The following is a 19,773-nucleotide window of genomic DNA, read 5'->3' as shown; positions in this document are numbered from 1 at the left end:
TGACGACCGTAATTATTATTTAATTCTCGGGAATATTGTTCGGCCATGCCCATCGACCTCACTGTCTGACAAGCAATCTCAAAAGTCAAGTCATTCGTCGTCAATAACTTCCTTCTGATCGCATCATTTTCACCCCACAAACAAAACGATCCCGTAATGCTCGGTTTTGAAAGTTTCCAAAATTACAGTGCATCGATAGCTTTTTAAATGCTATGAAGTAATCACTGATAATTTCATCAGCCTTTTGATTCCGAATACCGAACAATAGCTTTCAGCAATTTCTAACGGTTTGTGGTTATAGTGCTGCTCCAGCTTCGTTAAAATCTCTTTAAGCGTTGTGTCCTTTGGCTCGTCAGGCACAAGCAGATTTACAAGAGTGTCATATAATGCCAAACCTGCCTCTGATAAGAAGATCGCTTTCTTACGTTCCGACACAGCCCGATTCTGGACTGCATTGTCTGGAACTTTGATTATGTTATTTGCAATGAAATACATTTCTAGCCAACCCACATACACTTTAAAACGTTCCCAGTCGTGTCTATATTCTCCCAAATGTCCCAATACACCTGCCATTTTAATCTCTAGCTGTTCACACCGTGTGCTGTATTTTATCTCGGATTTTTGTAGCTTTTTGCAAAGATAGAAACTTCCAAAGTCTCTCTGTCAGCTGACTGGATCCTTCACCAACAAAATTTTAAGCTTTAAATCATCCGAAAAATCCCATCTTCCCTCGCCAAATGTGATATATTCACAGAGCACAGCACACACAGCTTCCTAATGGCAGGCAGCTCTCTCGGAAGTCTCCGGAAATCTGCCTGGTTCTGTTTATTATTAACCCTGCACTTGCAGTACACAATACGTCCACATCCACAATGTGGAGCTACAAACATTACAAGCTTACAGACATTACAATACACAACAGGTGCAACCTGGTCAGACAGTGGGGGAAGACCAAGAAGAGTGATGATGAAGACACAGCTCCATCTTTTTCACACTCGCAACCACTAGCTCAGATACTAACACTAATGTATCTTCGATGATAAATTGAGGCAGGATCTGCACATGGTGAGATACCAAGCATGAATGCTCAGGAGCCAGGGCAGGGGGCAATGATAGCGCAGGTGCCAGCTCGCCAGAGAGCAAGGTCGCAGACAGGTTCGGATGCAGAGCACTCAGACGAGGACATTGATGGGGTTACAGAACAATGTTGATGGGTATGCACAACAAAATGTTTGGTGCAGTGGGAAACCTGCTCTGCATACTTCCGGCAGATGCCACTTTGGTCCTCGAAAAGCAGGCACTACCGAGCCGAATTACATGCCCACTGTCTGTGCCCCTCTGGAATGCACGAGACTACTTTATCAAAGCAACAGTTATTTTATGGCTGTTTAATCTTTCAATTGACAGCAGTTTCCCTTGTTTTCTACTGGGGTCTACCAACTTACTTATTTAGGTAAGGGTCATCTTTTGACCTAGATGTTACAGCCAAAGGAAACTTCAACATTCTCTGTTTCTGAGCTTCCTTTGTTCGCAAGCACCAAGACCAAGATTCCATCCTACCCGCTTCCCTCATATTTCTTTCTGGCTAAAATGCGAGAGCAAAGCACGCTGCAATACTTAGCCACTTTCTTACCTTACATTTTCCCCACTACTGATGTCAGGCTTACCAATCTATAATTACCTGTTTTGTCTCTCCCTCCTTTTTTAAACAGCGGTGTTACATTAGCTACCCTCCAGTCGATAGGAACTGATCCAGAGTCGATAGACTGTTGGAATAAGGCAGATGAGCTGAGAGCACAGATAGATACTTGGGAGTATGATATTATAGCAATTACTGAAACATAGCTGAGAGAATGGCAGGTATGGCAGCTCAACATTCCTGGTTACAGGAATTGAGATGGGGTAAAAAAGGAGGGGGGGTCACAGTATTGATTAAAGAAACAATTACAGCTGTGAGGAGGGATGATATGTTAGAGGGATCATCAAATGAGGCCAAATGGGTTGAATTAAAGAATAAAAAAGGGGTGATCACACTGTTGGGAGTGTACTATAGACCCCCAGACAGTCAGAGGGATATAAAAGAGCAAATATGTAGGCAAATTTCTGAAGTGTAAAAGCTATAGGGCAGTAATAATAGAGGATTTCAACCATCCTAATAATAATTGGGATAAAATTTGTGTGAAAGGTATAGAACGTGCGGAATTCCTAAAATGCATTCACGAGAACTTTTTTAGCCAGTAAGTAACAAACCTAACAAGTGGGTGGTTCTGGACTTAGTTTTAGGGAATGAAGCTCGGCAGGTGGAAGGGGTATTAGTGGGAGAGCATTTTGGTGCAAGTTGTCATAATTCAGTTAGATTTAGGGTAGTTATAGAAAAGGACAAAGATAGACCAGGAATAAAAGTTTGCAAGTGAGGAAAAGCCAATTTTGCTGAGTTGAGCTGGGATTTAGGCAAAGTGGACTGGAAACGGTAACTTGATGGTAAATCAGTGTCAGAGCAGTGGGAGGCATTCAAGGAGGAGATCCTGAGGATTCAGAGCAAGTATGTTCCCTTAAAGCAAAAGGGTGGGACTAACAAATCTAGATCCCCCTGGATGTCAAGCGGGTAGGATAAAGAAAAAACGGGAAACTTATGACAGATACTGAAGGCTCAATACTGCAGCAACTCTATGGGAATATAGAAAGTGCAGGGATGCAATTAAAAAGGAAATTAGGAAAACAAAGGAAGAGCATAGAAAAATGTTGGCAAGTAAAATCAAGGAAAACCCAAAGATGTTTTATAAATACATTAAGAGCAAGAGGAGTAACTAAAGAAAGAGTAGGGCCTATTAGAGATCAAAAAGGTAATCTGTGTGTGGAGGTGAAAGACATGAATACTTTGAGTCTGTTTTCACAAAAGAGAGGGGCAATGCAGACATTGCAATGAGGGAGGAGGAGTGTGAAATATTAGATGAAATAAACATAGTGAGAGAGAAAGTAGTAAGGGGCTTAGCAGCTTTGAAAGTGGATAAATCCCCAGACCCGGATGAAATGTCTCCCAGGCTGTTAAGAAAAGCAAAAGCAGAAATAGCAGATGCTCTGACCATCATTTTCCTATTCACTCTGGCTACAGGTGTGGTGCCTAAGTACTGGAGGACTGCTAATGTTGTACATTTGTTTAAAAAGGGAGAAAAGGATAGATCAAGTAATTGCAGGCCAGTCAGCCTAACTGTGGTGGTGAGAAAATTATTGGAAAAATTCTGAGGGACAGGATAAATCTTAATTTAGAAAGACAAATATTAATCAAGGACAGTCAGCATGGATTTGTTAATGGAAGGTCATGTCTGACTAACATGATTGAATATTTTGAGGAGGTAACAAGGATGGTCGATAAGGATAGTGCGTTTGATGTAGTGTATATTTTAGCAAAGCTTTCGATAAGGTCTCACATGGCAGACTAGTCACGAAAATAAAAGTCCATGGGATCAAAGGCAAAGTGGCAAATTGAATCCAAAATTGGTTCAGAGGCAGGAAACAGAGGGTAATGGTTGATGGGTGTTTTTCTGTCTGGAAGGCTGTTTCCAGTGGGTTTCTGCAGGATTCAGTACTAGGGCCCTTGCTTTTTGTGATATATATCAATGATTTAGACTTGAATGTAGGGGCTATGATTAAGAAATTTGAAGATGGTACTAAATTCAGCTGTGTGGTTGATAATGAAGAAGAAAGCTGTGGATTGCAGGAAGATATCATTGTACTGGTCAGGTGGGCAGAACAGTGGCAAATGGAATTCAATCCCGAGAAGTGTGAGATACTGCATTTGGGGAGGGCTAACAAGGCAAGGACATATACATTAAATGGTAGGACACTGGGAAATGTAGAGGAACAAAGGGATCTTGGAGTGCATGTCCACAGATCCCTGAAGATAGCAGGCCAGGAAGAGAAGATAGTTAAGAAAACATACGGAATATTTGCCTTCATTAGCCGAGGCATGGAATACAAGAGCAGGGAGGCTTGAACTGTAGAAAACACTATTTAGGCCACGGCTATAGTACTGCTGCAGGTTGTGTCAGCTCCACGCTGACAGAAAGGTCTGTGGGAAGGAGCGAGTTCACAGCGGGTTCGTGACCCGCTATTAAAAAAAGCCACTTTCCCACCGAATCCACCATTGATCGTTCGTGCTGCCACCATGGAAAATTCAGCCAATGGTTTTCTAAGCGAGTATTCATTTTATCATGTGTTATGGCTTCTAGAATTTTTCCCACTAGTGGCTATGTTAGGCCGACTAGAATATGCTTATTTGGTTTACCCCTTTATCTCCTTTTGAACAGGTTTTAAACTGGTAACCTTCAGTCCGCCAGCACAATTTCCATATTAATATGAACATAGAATTTCACCACACACAGCATGTTGAAAAATCTTCCCCATTAACTCTGTTAACCAAACACAGGAAAACTCATTAACATCGTTTCAAAAATATCACTTCCAAATTTAATAGAGTAAGGTACTTTCAGATCAAATAGGCTCATACGCACTGCTTAAGAAAGGCTGCACTTTATATACTGTCACCCATATCCATTCGACAGGACATCAGTCTATTCAGATTGAAGTTGTCGTTGTGAATACAATAGTCAAATGTAACTCTTTCCAGAGATACCCATGGATGTTGCTAGACTTTCCATCCATTTACTCGCAAACTTTTAATGCTATTGTAAAATCAACCGACTGCTGGGGTATACATAATACAACCACAAAGCCGGTGTAAAATAATGGTGATTACATTGCCAGAACAAATAAAACCAATAAGACCACCACCCCACACTATAGTAATGTATAGATATTACAGGTAGATTTATATGTATTGGCTATTATAATATTAAGATCAGTTTGGGTAGCCATGAACACAGTAATGATTTATTCTTGGATACAAAGTAAAAAGGTAAATTATACAAAATCCTAATACTGGACTCAACATACATACACATTGGATTCGAGCACTTTGAATATGTTCACAGAACAATTAATTCAGCATCAAAGCAGAATGAAAAGAATCAGTGTCTCATCTATAAACCTGAATAAGGGGATTTTGCCTGCAATGACTACAGGTTTTTTTTTATTTGCTCTTTTGCTGATATACACTGTTGAAACCATTAGAATAACAAAAGTATTCCCTACAGTGGCGTTTCAGTCTAGCTTATAAATACCGAGCTGTATGAAACAGCGCTATACGCAGGCGGTTGTTTAACTGTGAAGCTCAAAATGGGAAAGGTAATGTTAACTCTCATACTTTTCACATTTGCTAATAATGTTTTATAAAATACATCAGATTTGAGAAATTATCGATTCATTTGTTGTGTGATTTTTTTTCCCCCACAGATCATCTTTTACGAGGACAGGAACTTCCAGGGTCGGCACTACGAGTGCAGTACTGACTGTGCTGACCTGTCCCCTTACTTCAACCGCTGTAACTCAATCCGTGTGGAGAGTGACTGGTGGGTGGTGTATGAGAGACCCAATTACATGGGATACCAGTATGTTCTGAGCAGGGGAGAATATCCTGACTACCAGCGCTGGATGGGATTCAATGACAACATCAGGTCATGTCGCACCTACCCATACGTAAGTTATCATTACATTCTAATTATCAGTTTCATAGAAACATAGAAACATAGAAAATAGGTGCAGGAGTAGGCCATTCGGCCGTTCGAGCCTGCACCGCCATTCAATGAGTTCATGGCTGAACAGGCAACTTCAGTACCCCATTCCTGCTTTCTCGCCATACCCCTTATCCCCCTAGCAGTAAGGACTACATCGAACTCCTTTTTGAATATATTTAGTGAATTGGCCTCAACAACTTTCTCTGGTAGAGAATTCCACAGGTTCACCACTCTCTGGGTGGAGAAGTTTCTCCTCATCTCAGTCATAAATGGCTTACCCCTTATCCTTAGACTGTGACCCCTGGTTCTGGACTTCCCCAACATTGGGAACATTCTTCCTGCATCTAATCTGTCTAAACCCGTCAGAATTTTAAACGTTTCTATGAGATCCCCTCTCATTCTTCTGAACTCCAGTGAATACAAGCCCAGTTGATCCAGTCTTTCTTGATATGTCAGTCCCGCCATCCCGGGAATCAGTCTGGTGAACCTTCGCTGCACTCCCTCAATAGAAAAAATGTCCTTCCTCAAGTTAGGAGACCAAAACTGTACACAATACTCCAGGTGTGGCCTCACCAAGGCCCTGTACAACTGTAGTAACACCTCCCTGCCGCTGTACTCAAATCCCCTCGCTATGAAGGCCAACATGCCATTTGCTTTCTTAACCGCCTGCTGTACCTGCATGCCAACCTTCAATGACTGATGTACCATGACACCCAGGTCTCGTTGCACCTCCCCTTTTCCTAATCTGTAACCATTCAGATAATAGTCTGTCTCTCTATTTTTACCACCAAAGTGGATAACCTCACATTTATCCACATTGTACTTCATCTGCCACGCATTTGCCCACTCACCTAACCTATCCAAGTCGCTCTGCAGCCTCATAGCATCCTCCTCGCAGCTCACACTGCCACCCAACTTAGTGTCATCCGCAAATTTGGAGAAACTGCATTTAATCCCCTCGTCTAAATCATTAATGTACAATGTAAACAGCTGGGGCCCCAGCACAGAACCTGGCGGTACCCCACTAGTCACTGCCTGCCAGTTTCGAATCATTTGGTAATAAAATTTATATTTGTGGCGACTCATCAATAATTTTCTGTCATTTAATGCAATTTATTCCCAGCCTCGTCATTAATTATGTAATAGTCTTTTATATTTAATTTACAGATTATTATTCTCACTCAATTTTTTTGTTATTAGTGACAGATCCACATTTTAGTTTAAACATTATACTGCTTTGTGGTATTTCACATGTTAGAAAAAAGATTGAAATACAGCACTAAACAGCACGAATTTGAAATACAGAACTAAAAATCTTGTCTGTACCACACTGGCATGTTTCTAATTAGTTCTTAATTTGGAAAAGGTACAACAACAACAACAACAACTTTATTTATATAGCACCTGTAAGGTAGTGAAACGTCCCAAGGCGCTTCGCAGGAGTATTATAAGATTTTTAACAAATTGACACTGAGCCGCATAAGTAGAAATTGACCAAAAGCTTGGTCAAAGAGGTATGTTTAGGTAGGGATTTCCAGAGCTAGGGGCCAAAGTAACAGACGGTATGGCCACCAATGTTTGAGCGATTTTTATCAGGGCTGCTCAAGAGGGCAGAATTAGAGGAGCACATACATCTCATGGGGGGTTGTGGGGCTGGAGGAGATTATAGAGATAGGGAGGGATGAGGTCATGGAAGAATTTGAAAATAAGGATGAGAATTTTGAAATCGAGGCGTTGCTTAACCGGGAGCCAATGTTGGTCAGAACATGCCATGTATAAATGCTGCAGAATCATTCAACGTGTTCTTGTATACATGTCTACCTCCTTGTGGGTTTGTCCAGGGCTCCAAGTAAAGCTTGTGCTAACATTGGTATCGACAATACTGCAACCTTCAATATTTTCCTTAAACGACTATCGATGAAGTGTTGGCCGGGACAGTAAATGTTGGATGTTTCAGCACATTCCCCTGATCCCCAAGATAATCTGATGAAGCTACAGTAGATTGATTGAACATTACAAGCTACATTAAGCAACTTTGAATGGTTTCTTTCTATTATTTTTTTGGGGGGTAATTCTTTTCTCAACCTAAGATGTTCACAGTTTAAAGGAAGTAGCCTCTACCTCCTAGCACTTTAAAGGATTGTATTTTGTCTCTTATCTCCTTTTGTCCAATGAAAAGAATTTCACTTTTGTATGTCTTTCTTCATAACTGAGGAACCTAAGCTCTACAATGAAATTCATGTCACTTTTTTCTGAAATCTCTCAAGTGCATTAGTGCCCTTTCGGCAGAGGAGTGTTCAGAACTGCCAGTAACAATCCAGATGTAATTTCGCTAATGATCTACACACGATTAGAATAACTTGTTGTGACTTACAATATGCTCAAATGCCCTCAGTTTTTTCTTAGTAAGTGATCAGCATTGTTGCTAACGGCTTCATACCAATTGGACATGTTCAGTGAATGGTCAATAATCCGTTTCCAAATCCTTTTTAACTTCTACCTTCGCTGATTAACATATGTACATATATTTCATGTTTCTTGTTCTAATGTTCTCTCATCTTAGAATGCTCTTCAATACAGACCATGCATAGATTTGCTACTACATCAAAAATGTTATACATTTTATATTACAGTATAGGGGAGGCACCTACAGAATGAAGATTTACGAGAGGCCTGACTTTGGAGGACAGATGATGGAATTCATGGATGACTGTCCATCTGTCTACGATCGTTTCCGTTACCGTGACATTCACTCCTGCCATGTGATGGATGGTTACTGGACCTTCTATGAACAACCCAACTACAGAGGTCGCCAGTACTTCATGAGACCCGGTGAATACAGGAGATTCAGTGACTGGGGCGGCAACAGCTCAACTATCGGATCGTTCAGGCGCATGAGGGACTTCTAGATTGTTGCTGAAATATATGATCTAGTCAGCAGATAGATTTTGAACATAAATAAAATCCCTTTTACTTGATTACTTTGATAAGTTCCTTCCTTTTTCTGGATTGTCGTGTAAATCATATATTACTAACCTTACATAATAAACCACTATGTAGCTAGAAGCAAATATAGACAGTAAGACATGACTCTGAATGAGGCTTGTTTCATTTTAATTTAAATTCAAGTAGAACATACACACTGTTGCGATTTCTGTTAGATATGGTGACGTACTACAAGAATGCAAGTCCTTTGTTTTTAAAAGTCATAAACCTCTGCCAAATAATGTTACTTCATTTATTTAAGTCACAGTTCTTGTAAAGTCCTTACACAATACCACAAATCCACATGAGGTACATTCTATGGACAAGGTCACTCCCATGACCTGAACCTTTATTCACGGGACCAAGAAGTGATGACCCTGCATGGGACCTCCCTTTAAATACCTGGGTGACCAGGTGAGGAGTGTCTCCCACAAGTTCACCCCCTGTGGTCAAGGTGTGCATTTCTTACATACATACAGTATTGCAGTGGTGTTACATAAAGGTTACATACATGACATCACCTCCCCCTCAACATCTTATTGGGATCATAGGTTAAGTCTCTCAGGTGGTCTGCGCTTTCTCGTGGAGCGCCGCAGTTGGGGCTCTGGTTGTTGAGCCTTGGTATGCGTGTCTGTCACCTGTGGTGATTCCGGCCTGTCTGGGCTGACCGCAGGGACTGTGCATGCTGCTGAATGCTCTTGTTGCTCTTTCACTGGCGGTGGTGTGAGCACCATCTCATGATCTTCCTCAGGTTCCTTCGTGTCCACGCTGAACCTTTTTTTAACTTGGTCCAGATGCTTGCGGCATATCTGCCCATTGTTAAGTTTAACCACTATGACCCCATTCCCCTCTTTGTCTATTACAGTACTCTCAAGCCATTTGGGCCCCAAAGCGTGATAGAGGACAAATACGGGGTCATCAATTTCTATACATCTCCCCCTTGAATTTTGTTCATGGTACTTGTTTTGGGACTGGCGCTTGCCTTTAACAATGTCGGACAGGACTGGATGAATGAGGGACAGCCGAGTTTTGAGTGTTCGTTTCATGAGTAACTCTGCGGGTGGGACCCCCGTGAGCAAGTGCGGTCGGGACCTGTAGGCCAGCAGGAGGCGCGATATGCGGCATTGAAGGGAGGGTCCTTGAATCTGGAGTATGCCTTGCCTTATGAATTGGACCGCACGTTCTGCCTGGCCATTGGAGGCCGGCTTGAACAGTGCTGTCCTGACATGGTTAATGCCATTACCTGACATGAACTCCCGGAATTCGTACGAATTCAAAATGATGCACTCGATCCATTTCGAGTACGCATCAACGACATTGAGAAACATTTTTCCCATGAACGGGCCCGCGTAGTCTACATGAATACGTGACCATGGCCTGGTGGGCCAGGGCCACAGGCTGAGCGGGGCCTCCCTGGGGGCATTACCCAGCTGTGCACAAGTCGTGCACCTGCGAACACAGTGTTCCAGGTCTGAATCAATTCCCGGCCATCACACATGTGACCGGGCAATGGCCTTCATCAGCACGATACTCGGGTGCTCGCTGTGGAGTTCCCTGATGAATGCTTCCCTGCCCCTCTGGGGCATGACTACCTGGCTGCCCCATAGTAGGCAGTCAGCTTGAATGGAGAGCTCATCCATCCGTCTGTGAAACGCTCTGACCTCCTCAGAGCATGCTCCGTGTGCGGGCGCCCAATCCCCAGTCAGGACACAGTTCTTAATCAAGGATAGGAGAGGGTCTCTGTTTGTCCAGATTTTGATCTGGTGGGCTGTGATGGGGGAGCCTGCGCTGTCAAAGGCATCGACAGCCATGACCATCTCCGGTTAGTTTAACATCTGTAGTGGGGAAAATGCTTCAAGCTATCATTAAGGAAGAAATAGCGGGACATCTAGATAGGAATAGTGCAATCAAGCAGACACAACATGGATTCATGAAGGGGAATCATGTTTAACTAATTTACTGGAATTCTTTGAGGATATAACGAGCATGGTGGATAGAGGTGTACCGATGGATGTGGTGTATTTAGATTTCCAAAAGGCATTCGATAAGGTGCCACAATTACTGCAGAAGATAAAGGTACGTGGAGTCAGAGGAAATGTATTAGCATGAATAGAGAATTGGCTGGCGAACAGAAAGCAGAGAGTCGGGATAAATGGGTCCTTTTCGGGTTGGAAATCGGTGGTTACTGGTGTGCCACAGGGATCGGTGCTGGGACCACATCTGTTTACAATATACATAGATGACCTAGAAGAGGGGACAGAGTGTAGTGTAACAACATTTGCAAATGATACAAAGATTGGTGGAAAAGCGGGTTGTGTAGAGGACACAGAGAGGCTGCAAAGAGATTTAGATAGGTTAAGCGAATGGGCTAAGATTTGGCAGATGGAATACAATATCGGAAAATGTGAGGTCATCCACCTTGGAAAAAAAAACAGTAAAAGGGAATATTATTTGAATGGGGAGAAATTACAACATGGGGATCCTTGTGCATGAATCCCAAAAAGTTAATTTGCAGGTGCAGCAGGTAATCAGGAAGGCGAATGGAATGTTGGCCTTCATTGTGAGAGGGATGGAGTACAAAAGCAGGGAGGTCCTGCTGCAACTGTATAGGGTATTGGTGAGGCCGCACCTGGAGTATTGCGTGCAGTTTTGGTCACCTTACTTAAGGAAGGATATACTAGCTTTTGAGGGGGTACAGAGACGATTCACTAGGCTGATTCCGGAGATGAGAGGGTTACCTTATGATGATAGATTGAGCAGACTGGGTCTTTACTCGTTGGAGTTCAGAAGGATGAGGGGTGATCTTATAGAAACATTTTCAATAATGAAAGGGATAGACAAGATAGAGGCAGAGAGGTTGTTTCCACTGGTCGGGGAGACTAGAACTAGGGGGCACAGCCTCAAAATACGGGGGAGCCAATTTAAAACCGAATTGATAAGGAATTTCTTTTCCCAGAGGGTTGTGAATCTGTGGAATTCTCTGCCCAAGGAAGCAGTTGAGGCTAGCTCATTGAATGTATTCAAATCACAGATAGATAGATTTTTAACCAATACGTGGGCGGGTGAGTGGAGCTGAGTCTATGGCCAGATCAGTCATGATCTTGTTGAATGGCGGAGCAGGCTCAAGAGGCTAGATGGCCTACTCCTGTTCCTAATTCTTATGTTCTTATGTTCTGATCTCAGCGCTTTGCTCCGCTGCCCCCTCGGTGGTGGCCAGTGGAAACCTGCTGAGCGCGTTGGCGCAATGTTCGGTGCTGGGCCGGTGCCAGATGGTGTAGTCATACGCAGTCAGCGTAAGAGCCCATCGCTGTATGCGAGCTGATGCATTGGCATTGACAGTCTTGCTGTCCGAGAGAAGGAATGTTAACGGCTTGTTTCTAATTCGAACCTCCTGCCAAAAAGGTACTGATGCATCTTTTTCACCCCATAGACACATGCGAGTGCTTCCTTCTCAACCATCCCATATCCCTGTTCTGCTTGAGCGAGCGACCTAAGGCATAAGCCACAGGTTGTAGTTGGCCCTCAGCGTTACCCTGCTGCAACACGCACCCAACCCCATAGGACGATGCATCACATGTCAGAACCAATTTCTTACGGGAGTCGTAGAGGGTCAACAACTTATTTGAACAAAGTAGGTTCCACACCCGACTGAAAGCCCGTTCCTGACAGTCCCCCCAAAACCAATCACAACCCTTATGCAGGAGCATGTGTAGCAGCTCCAACAATGTGCTTAAGTTCGGCAGTAAGTTCCCGAAATAGTTCAAGAGTCCCAGAAATGAACACATCTCCGATGTATTGCAGGGCCTGGGTGCTCGTCGAATCACCTCCATTTTGGATTCGATGGGCCAAATCCCATCTGCAACAACCCTCCTGCCCAGAAACTCGACCTCGGGAGCCAAAAACACACATTTACACTTCTTGAGTCACAGGCCTACCCGGTCTAGTCGGCGTAGCACGTCCTCAGGGTTGTGGAGATGTTCCTCAGTGTCACGACCGGTGATGAGGATGTCGTCCTGAAATACGTTTGTTCCAGGAATGGATTTGAGCAGGCTTTCCATGTTTCTTTGAAAAATCACGGCCGCTGATCAAATGCCAAACGGACACCTGTTGTAGACAAACAGTCCCTTGTGCATGGTGATGGTGGTTGATATGTCCTTACTATACAGTATAAAGGCACACGAGGCCCATGCTTGAGAGAAGGTCAGTCTGTGACCTGTCCTTTATTCCTCAGCACTCCAAGTGATGAAGGTGGGTGAAGCTTCCCCTTTAGTACCTGAAGGCCCAGGTTAGGAGTGTCTCCCACCTAGTGGTCATTCTTCTCACAGTGTACAACTTAGGTCAGATTATACATTGGTTACAATGCTGGTTGAATACATGACATCACCTCACCCCCAAAGTCTTATTGGGATCACAGGTTGAGTCTCTCTGGTGGTTTACGCTCTCTTGTTGAGCGCCTGAGTTGGGGCTCCGGTTGTTGGGCGCTGGCCTGAGTGTCTGCTTTTTGCAGTGCCTCAGTCCTATCCAGACTGCCCACAGTGATTGGGCTCTCCTCCCTTTGGTTCCGGTATTCGGTCACCTGTGGTGGAGTGAAGTCTACATCGTGTTATTCCTCTGCTTCTTCTATGAGGTTGCTGAACCTCCTTTTTGTTTGATCCACGTGTTTGCGGCAGAATTGTCCATTGGTAAGTTTAACTACCAGAATCCTATTTCCCTCTTTGGCAATCACATTGCCTGCGAGCCATTTGGGCCCTGCAGCGTAGATGAGGACAAAAACAGGATCATTTACATCAATACATCGCGCCATCGCATTCCTGTCATGGTAGTCATATTGTGGCTGGCGCCTGCTCTCGACAATTTCTTTCATGATGGGGTGTATAAGGGATAGCCGGGTTTTGAGCGTCCTTTTCATTAGCAGCTCTGCGGGTGGAACCCCTGTGAGCGAGTGTGGTCGGGATCTATAGGCCAACAGGAGGCGTGATAAGCATCTTTGTAGGGAACCCCCTTGGATTCTAAGCATCCCCTGTTTGATTATCTGCACTGCTCGTTCTGCCTGGCCATTTGAGGCCGGCTTGAACGGTGCCGTTCTGACATGGTTAATTCCATTGCCTGCCATGAAGTCCTGGAATTAAGTGCTTATGAAGCACGGGCCATTGTTGCTGACCAAGACGTCTGGTAGACCGTAGGCGGCGAACATTGCCCGTAGACTTTCTACCGTGGCAGAGGATGTGCTTGAATTTAAAATGACACATTCGATCCATTTGGAGTAGGCGTCTACTACAATCAAAATAATTTTTCCCATGAAAGGACATGCGTAGTCCACATGGATGCGTGACCAAGGCTTGGCGGGCCATGGCTAGGGGCTAAGGGGAGCTTCCCTGGGCGCATTGCCCAGCTGGACCTGCGAACACAAAGCACGTGTTGCACCTGCGAACACAAAGTTCCAGATCTGCGTATATCCCTGGCCACCAAACGTGTGACCTGGCAATTGCCTTCATCATGACAATGCCCGGGTGCTCATTGTGGAGTTCTCTGATGAACACCTCTCTGCCAATCTGGGGCATGACTACATGGTTTCCCCACAGTAGGCAATCGGCCTGAATCGAGACTTCATCCCTGCGCCTGCGAAATGGTTTAAATTCCTCAGGGCATGCCGTGTACGTGGCTGCCCATTCAGGACACATTTCTTTACTAGAGACAATAGCAGGTCTCTATTTGTCCAGACGTTAATCTGACGGGTTGTCACGGGTGAGCCTTCGCTTGCGAAAGCTTCAACAGCCATGACCATCTCAGCAGCATGCTCGGTAGCCCCCTCAGTGGTGGCTAGTGGAAGCCTGCTGAGTGATCGGCGCAGTTTTCGGTGCCCGGTCTGTGCCGAATTATATAGTCATAGGCGGCTAACATGAGTGCCCACCTCTGTATGCGGGCCGATGCGTTTGCATTTATGGCCTTGTTGTCGGCCAAAAGGGACGTTAGGGATTTGTGATCTGTCTCCAGCTCAAATTTCCTGCCAAACAGGTACTGGTGCATTTTCTTTACAGCATATACACATGCGAGCGCCTCCTTTTCTACCATCCCGTAACCCCTTTCTGCCTGGGACAGACTCCTGGAGGCATAAGCTACCGGCTATAACTGACCCTTGGCATTGACATGCTGCAACACACGCCCGACACCATAGGATGACGCATCGCACGTTAACACAAGTTTCTTACATGGGTCGTATAGTGTTAACAGAGTGTTGGAACATAACAAATTGTGTGCTTTATTAAAAGCCCTTTCCTGGCTGTCCCCCCAGACCCATTCGTGAGCTTTGCGGAGGAGCACGTGTAGCAGCTCTAGCAGCATGCTCAATTTGGGAAGAAATTTACCAAAATAGTTCAAGAGCTCCAGGAACGAATGCAGCTCCGTCGTGTTACGGGGTCTGGGTGCTCTCTGGATCACTTCCGTCTTGGACGCAGGAGGGCTGATCCTGTCTGCTGCTACCTTCATCCCCAGGAATTCTACCTCTGGAGCTAGGAAGATGCACTTCGCCTTTTTCAGTCGCAGCCCTACCCGGTCCAGTCTGCGTAGCACCTCCTCCAGGTTGTGGAGGTGTTCTTCAGTATCGTAACCCATGATGAGGATGTCGTCCTGAAAAACCACCGTCCCTGGAATCGACTTGAGGAGGCTTTCCATATTTCGTTGGAAGATCACGGCGGCCGAGCAAATCCCGAACGGACATCTGTTGTACTCAAACAACCCCTTGTGTGTCGTGATGGTGGTCAGCTTCTTCGACTCACTCGCCAGTTTCTGGGTCATGTAAGCTGAGGTCAGGTCCAATTTTGAAAAAAGTTTGCCACCGGATCGCATCGCAAAGAGGTTCACCGCTCTCGGTAGCGGGTACTGGTCTTGGAGTGACACCCGATTGATGGTGGCCTTGTAATCACCACATATCCTGACCGACCCATCCGCCTTGAGCACCGGCACAATCGGGCTCACCCAGTCACTGAATTCGACTGGCGAGATGATGCCTTCCCTCAGCAGGCGGTCCAATTCGCCTTCTATCTTTTCCCACATCACGTACGGCACCGCTCTGGCCTTGTGGTGTACTGGTTTGGCGTCCGGGTTTATGTGAATCACTACCTTGGCCCCCATGAAGGTGCCGATGCCGGGTTGAAATAGTGAGTTAAATTTGTCCAGGATCTGTGAGCATGATACTCGCTCCACAGAGGAAATTGCATTGACATCGCCCCATTTCCAGTTCATGACAGCAAGCCAACTCCTCCCCAGTAGAGCGGGGCCATCCCCTGGTACAATCCAGAGTGGCAACCTGTTCTCCGAGTCTTTGTGGGTCATGACTACCGTGGCGCTGCCTGGCACCAGAATGATCTGCTTTGTGTAAGTCCGTAGCTGTGCGTCAATCGGCGATATTTTGGCCTCCTGGCCTTGGACGCCCACAACTTTTCGAACTGTTTGATACCCATCAGGGACTGGCTGGCCTTGTGTCTAGCTCCATTGATACTGGGATGTCATTGAGGAGCACTTTCATCATTATCGGTGGCGTCCTGGTGTATGAACTGTATGTGTGCTGCACATGAACTCGCTGAACTTCAGCTTCCTGCGATTTCCCCCAGTGTTCATTTCTGCAATTTCTGCAGGTATTTTGCTCATCTCTGCAAACTCCGGCAGAGTGTGTGCCTCCACGCCTCCAACATGAGCTGTTGTTGGAAACAAAAGATTCCTTGCCAGTCGATCGTCCCTGACTGCCCCTGTTATTGTCCTTGAGTGCGCCATTAACAGGTGTTGATAGCCCCATTACTGGCCGCATTGTCCCTTGCAATGGCGTGAATCGCCGTTCAGCTTGCCATTGTCTCTGTCAAACTCCCCCTCTGGGTTCGACTACATGTTGGGGCATGCCCGATTGCCCCTGTCTGCCTGGAGAACTGTGTGCTGTTTTCACAATGTTGAATCTCTGTCCCAATCATTCCGTAACACAGTACCTCTCGTCTGTTCTGCTAGTGGCCATGCTCGCGTGGTTTAAATCCCAGTTTCTCATCGCCATTGATAGGTCCTTACTATACAGTATAAATGCACACGAGGCCCATGCTTGAGAGAAGGTCAGTCTGTGACCTGTCCTTTATTCCTTAGCACTCCAAGTGATGAATGTGGGTGGAGCTTCCCCTTTTGTACCCGAAGGCCCAGGTTAGGAGTGTCTCCCACCTAGTGGTCATTCTTCTCACAGTTTACAATTTAGGTCAGATTATACATGGGTTACAATGCTGGTTGAATACATGACATCGGTCAGTAGTTTAGATTCGTCAGCCAGTTCTTGGGTCATGTCGGCTGAAGTGAGGTCCAACTTGATGAACAGCTTGCCACCTACCAGCGTGGCAAAAAGGTCCTCCGCTCTTGGGAGCGGGTATTGGTCTTGCAGGGACACCCGGTTGATAGTGGCCTTGTAGTCGCCACAGATCCTGACCGAGCCATCTGCTTTTAGGACGGGAACGATGGGGCTTGCCCATTCGCTGAATTCAACGGGCGAGATGATGCCCTCTCTCAGCAACCGGTCCAACTCGCTCTCAATTTTCTCCCGCATCACATACGGCACAGCTCTGGCTTTGTGGTGCACTGGTCTGGCGTCCGGGGTGATGCGTATCACCACTTTGGTACCTTTGAACGTCCCGACGCCAGGTTGAAATAGTGACTCAAATTGCTGTAGGACCTGTGAGCATCAACTTCGCTCCACAGATGACATGGCGTGCACATCCCTCCATTTCCAGTTCATCTCAGCTAACCAGCTCCTCCCCAACAGTGTGGGACCATTGCCCGGGACAATCCAGAGCAGCAGCCGGTTTACCGATCCATTGTGTGTGACCGTCAACATTGCACTGCCTAGCACTGGAATGATTTCTTTGGTGTATGTCTGTAATTGCGTCTCAATGCATTCTAGTTTGGGTCTGCTGGCTTTGAGTGGCCACAGCTTTTCGAATTGTTGAACACTCATGAGTGACTGGCTGGCCCTCGTGTCCAGGTCCATGCGTACAGGGATGCCGTTTAATAGGATTTTCATCATCATAGGTGGCGTTTTGGTATATGAGCTGTGAATGTTTGCCACATAAACCCGCTGAACTTCAGCGTCCATTGATTTGCCCCAAGCGTCATCCTGCCTCGCAGATCCCTCATGTGGTTCATCCGCCTCGTATATTAGCCTGGTTACAGGCTTTCTGCACATTCTGGCTAAATGGCCACTGAGGTTACAATTTCTGCAGACGAACTGTTGAAACCTGCAAGTCCTGGCAGCATGTCTGCCCCCACACCTCCAGCATGAACTGAGATTCCCATTGTTGTGAACAAAAGGGCTGTTGCCAGGCATTCCTCGCTGATTGTCCCTTTGACTACTCTTGAGCACCCTGTTAGTAGCTGTCAATGGCCCCATCCCGGGCCGCATTGTCCACTGGGGGGGGGCGTAAATGTCCATTCAGCCTGCCATTGACTCTGTTGGAGACTGACTCTTGGGTCTGTTGCTGCCTGAGGTTTCTCGAACTGCCCTTGCCAGCCTGCGGGGCTCTGTGTCGCGTTTATGATATCGACTCCCTGATCCATCAGGAAGCAGAATTGCGCGCGTATACTATCTTGGTTTCCTCCTCCCCCGCCATAAAAGTCTGAGCCATCAACGCCGCCGCTTCCAAGGTCAAGTCCTTGGTCTCAATTAGCTTTCTGAAAATCCCAGCATGACCGATGCCCTCAATAAAGAAATCCCTTCGCATCTCCCCCCTGCAGGCGTCTGTGAAGTTACAGAGGCTGGCCAAGCACCGGAGGTCTGCAACGAAATCCGGTATGCTCTGTGCTTCCCGACGTCGGTGTGTATAGAATCTGGGTCGGGCCATGTGTACGTTGCTCGCCGGTTTGAGGTGCTCACCGATTAGTTTGCTGAGCTCGTCGAAGGTTTTGTCCACCGACTTCTCGGGTGCTAGCAGGTCTTTCATGAGCGCGTAATTCTTCGGTCCACAGCTGGTCAGCAGATGAGCCCTTCGCTTGTCGGCCACTGCATCTCCCAGCCAGAGCTGGAGCCTCTCAATGAAATCATCCCAGTCCTCACCAACACAGTACCGTTCATCTGTGCTGCCGGTGGCCATTCTCGTGAGTCGTTGATTCCGGTTTCTCGTCGCCAATATAAAGTCCTTACACAATACCACAAATCCACACAAGGCACATTCTATGGACAAGGTCACTCCATGATCTGAACCTTTATTCACGGGACCAAGAAGTGATGACCCTGCGTGGGACCTCCCTTTAAATACCTGGGTGACCAGGTGAGGAATGTCTCCCACAAGTTCACCCCTTGTGGTCAAGGTATGCATTTCTTACATATATACAGTATTGCAGTGTTGTTACATAAAGGTTACATACATGACAGTTCTCAACTAGTCGGAAAGTAGTTGAGTTTCACCACCTTAGATAATCATTCTATCATGATATCACCTCTGTGCATTCCTTCCTGGAATAATGGGCCAGAAATCCCGGTTCTGGGTTTCCTGCGGGCGCTCGCTTGAAAATAAGGAAAAAGATCCGCACCTACCTTTTACTCCTGTGCCCTCCAGCGATTCCAGTCGGAGGCCTCCATTTCCTGCGCATCGGAGTGCATTCACTTCTTGGAGATGCGGAAGGAGAAGCTGGAGTCACGTGGCACTGGACAGCCAATGAAGGTACAGTATTCTCATTCATAATAATGGGAACTCTGTAAGTACAAGTTCTCATTATTATGAATGAGAACCCCCAACACCCAAATACAAATAAAAAATAAAAAAACACCTCACATATTTATATTAATTTAAATTAAAGTTAATAAAATGTGTTAGAAAAAAAATATATTTTTCCGATTTGTTTTTAAATGTGTTATAATTAGGGTTTAAAATAAACTTACCTTAGTGGACAGGATTTTTAACATAAAAATGGGTTTTTAAATTTTATTTTTATATGTTTTAAAGCTCTTACATAGAAACATAGAAACATAGAAAATAGGTGCAGGAGTAGGCCATTCGGCCCTTCTAGCCTGCACCGCCATTCAATGAGTTCATGGCTGAACATTCAACTTCAGTACCCCATTCCTGCTTTCTCGCCATACCCCTTGATTCCCCTCGTAGTAAGGACCTCATCTAACTCCTTTTTGAATATATTT

At 45.6% G+C, this 19,773-nt stretch overlaps 1 protein-coding gene across 3 annotated transcripts; it reads left to right on the top strand.

Annotated features, from left to right (window-relative positions):
- The first annotated feature begins 1,161 nt into the window (after positions 1-1,161).
- On the top strand, positions 1,162-8,542 carry LOC139259191 (gamma-crystallin S-1-like). Of its 3 annotated transcripts, none has more exons than XM_070874841.1 (3): positions 1,162-1,206; positions 5,353-5,595; positions 8,267-8,542. In XM_070874841.1, exons 1-3 carry the CDS (start codon positions 1,162-1,164, stop codon positions 8,540-8,542), a joined length of 564 nt encoding a protein of 187 aa, XP_070730942.1. The 3 variants fall into 3 exon arrangements, with proteins under 3 accessions (XP_070730942.1, XP_070730943.1, XP_070730944.1); XM_070874842.1 differs by lacking the exon at positions 1,162-1,206 and adding an exon at positions 5,236-5,244; XM_070874843.1 differs by lacking the exon at positions 1,162-1,206 and adding an exon at positions 5,236-5,244 and having other exon boundaries at positions 5,353-5,599; positions 8,277-8,542.
- Positions 8,543-19,773: the final 11,231 nt, after the last annotated feature.

This window comes from Pristiophorus japonicus, chromosome 3 (genome assembly GCF_044704955.1).
Source record: "Pristiophorus japonicus isolate sPriJap1 chromosome 3, sPriJap1.hap1, whole genome shotgun sequence".
NCBI lineage: Eukaryota > Metazoa > Chordata > Chondrichthyes > Pristiophoridae > Pristiophorus > Pristiophorus japonicus.
Note: the sequence above shows the minus strand (reverse complement) of the source record. Positions and strands in the feature narration are given on the sequence as shown.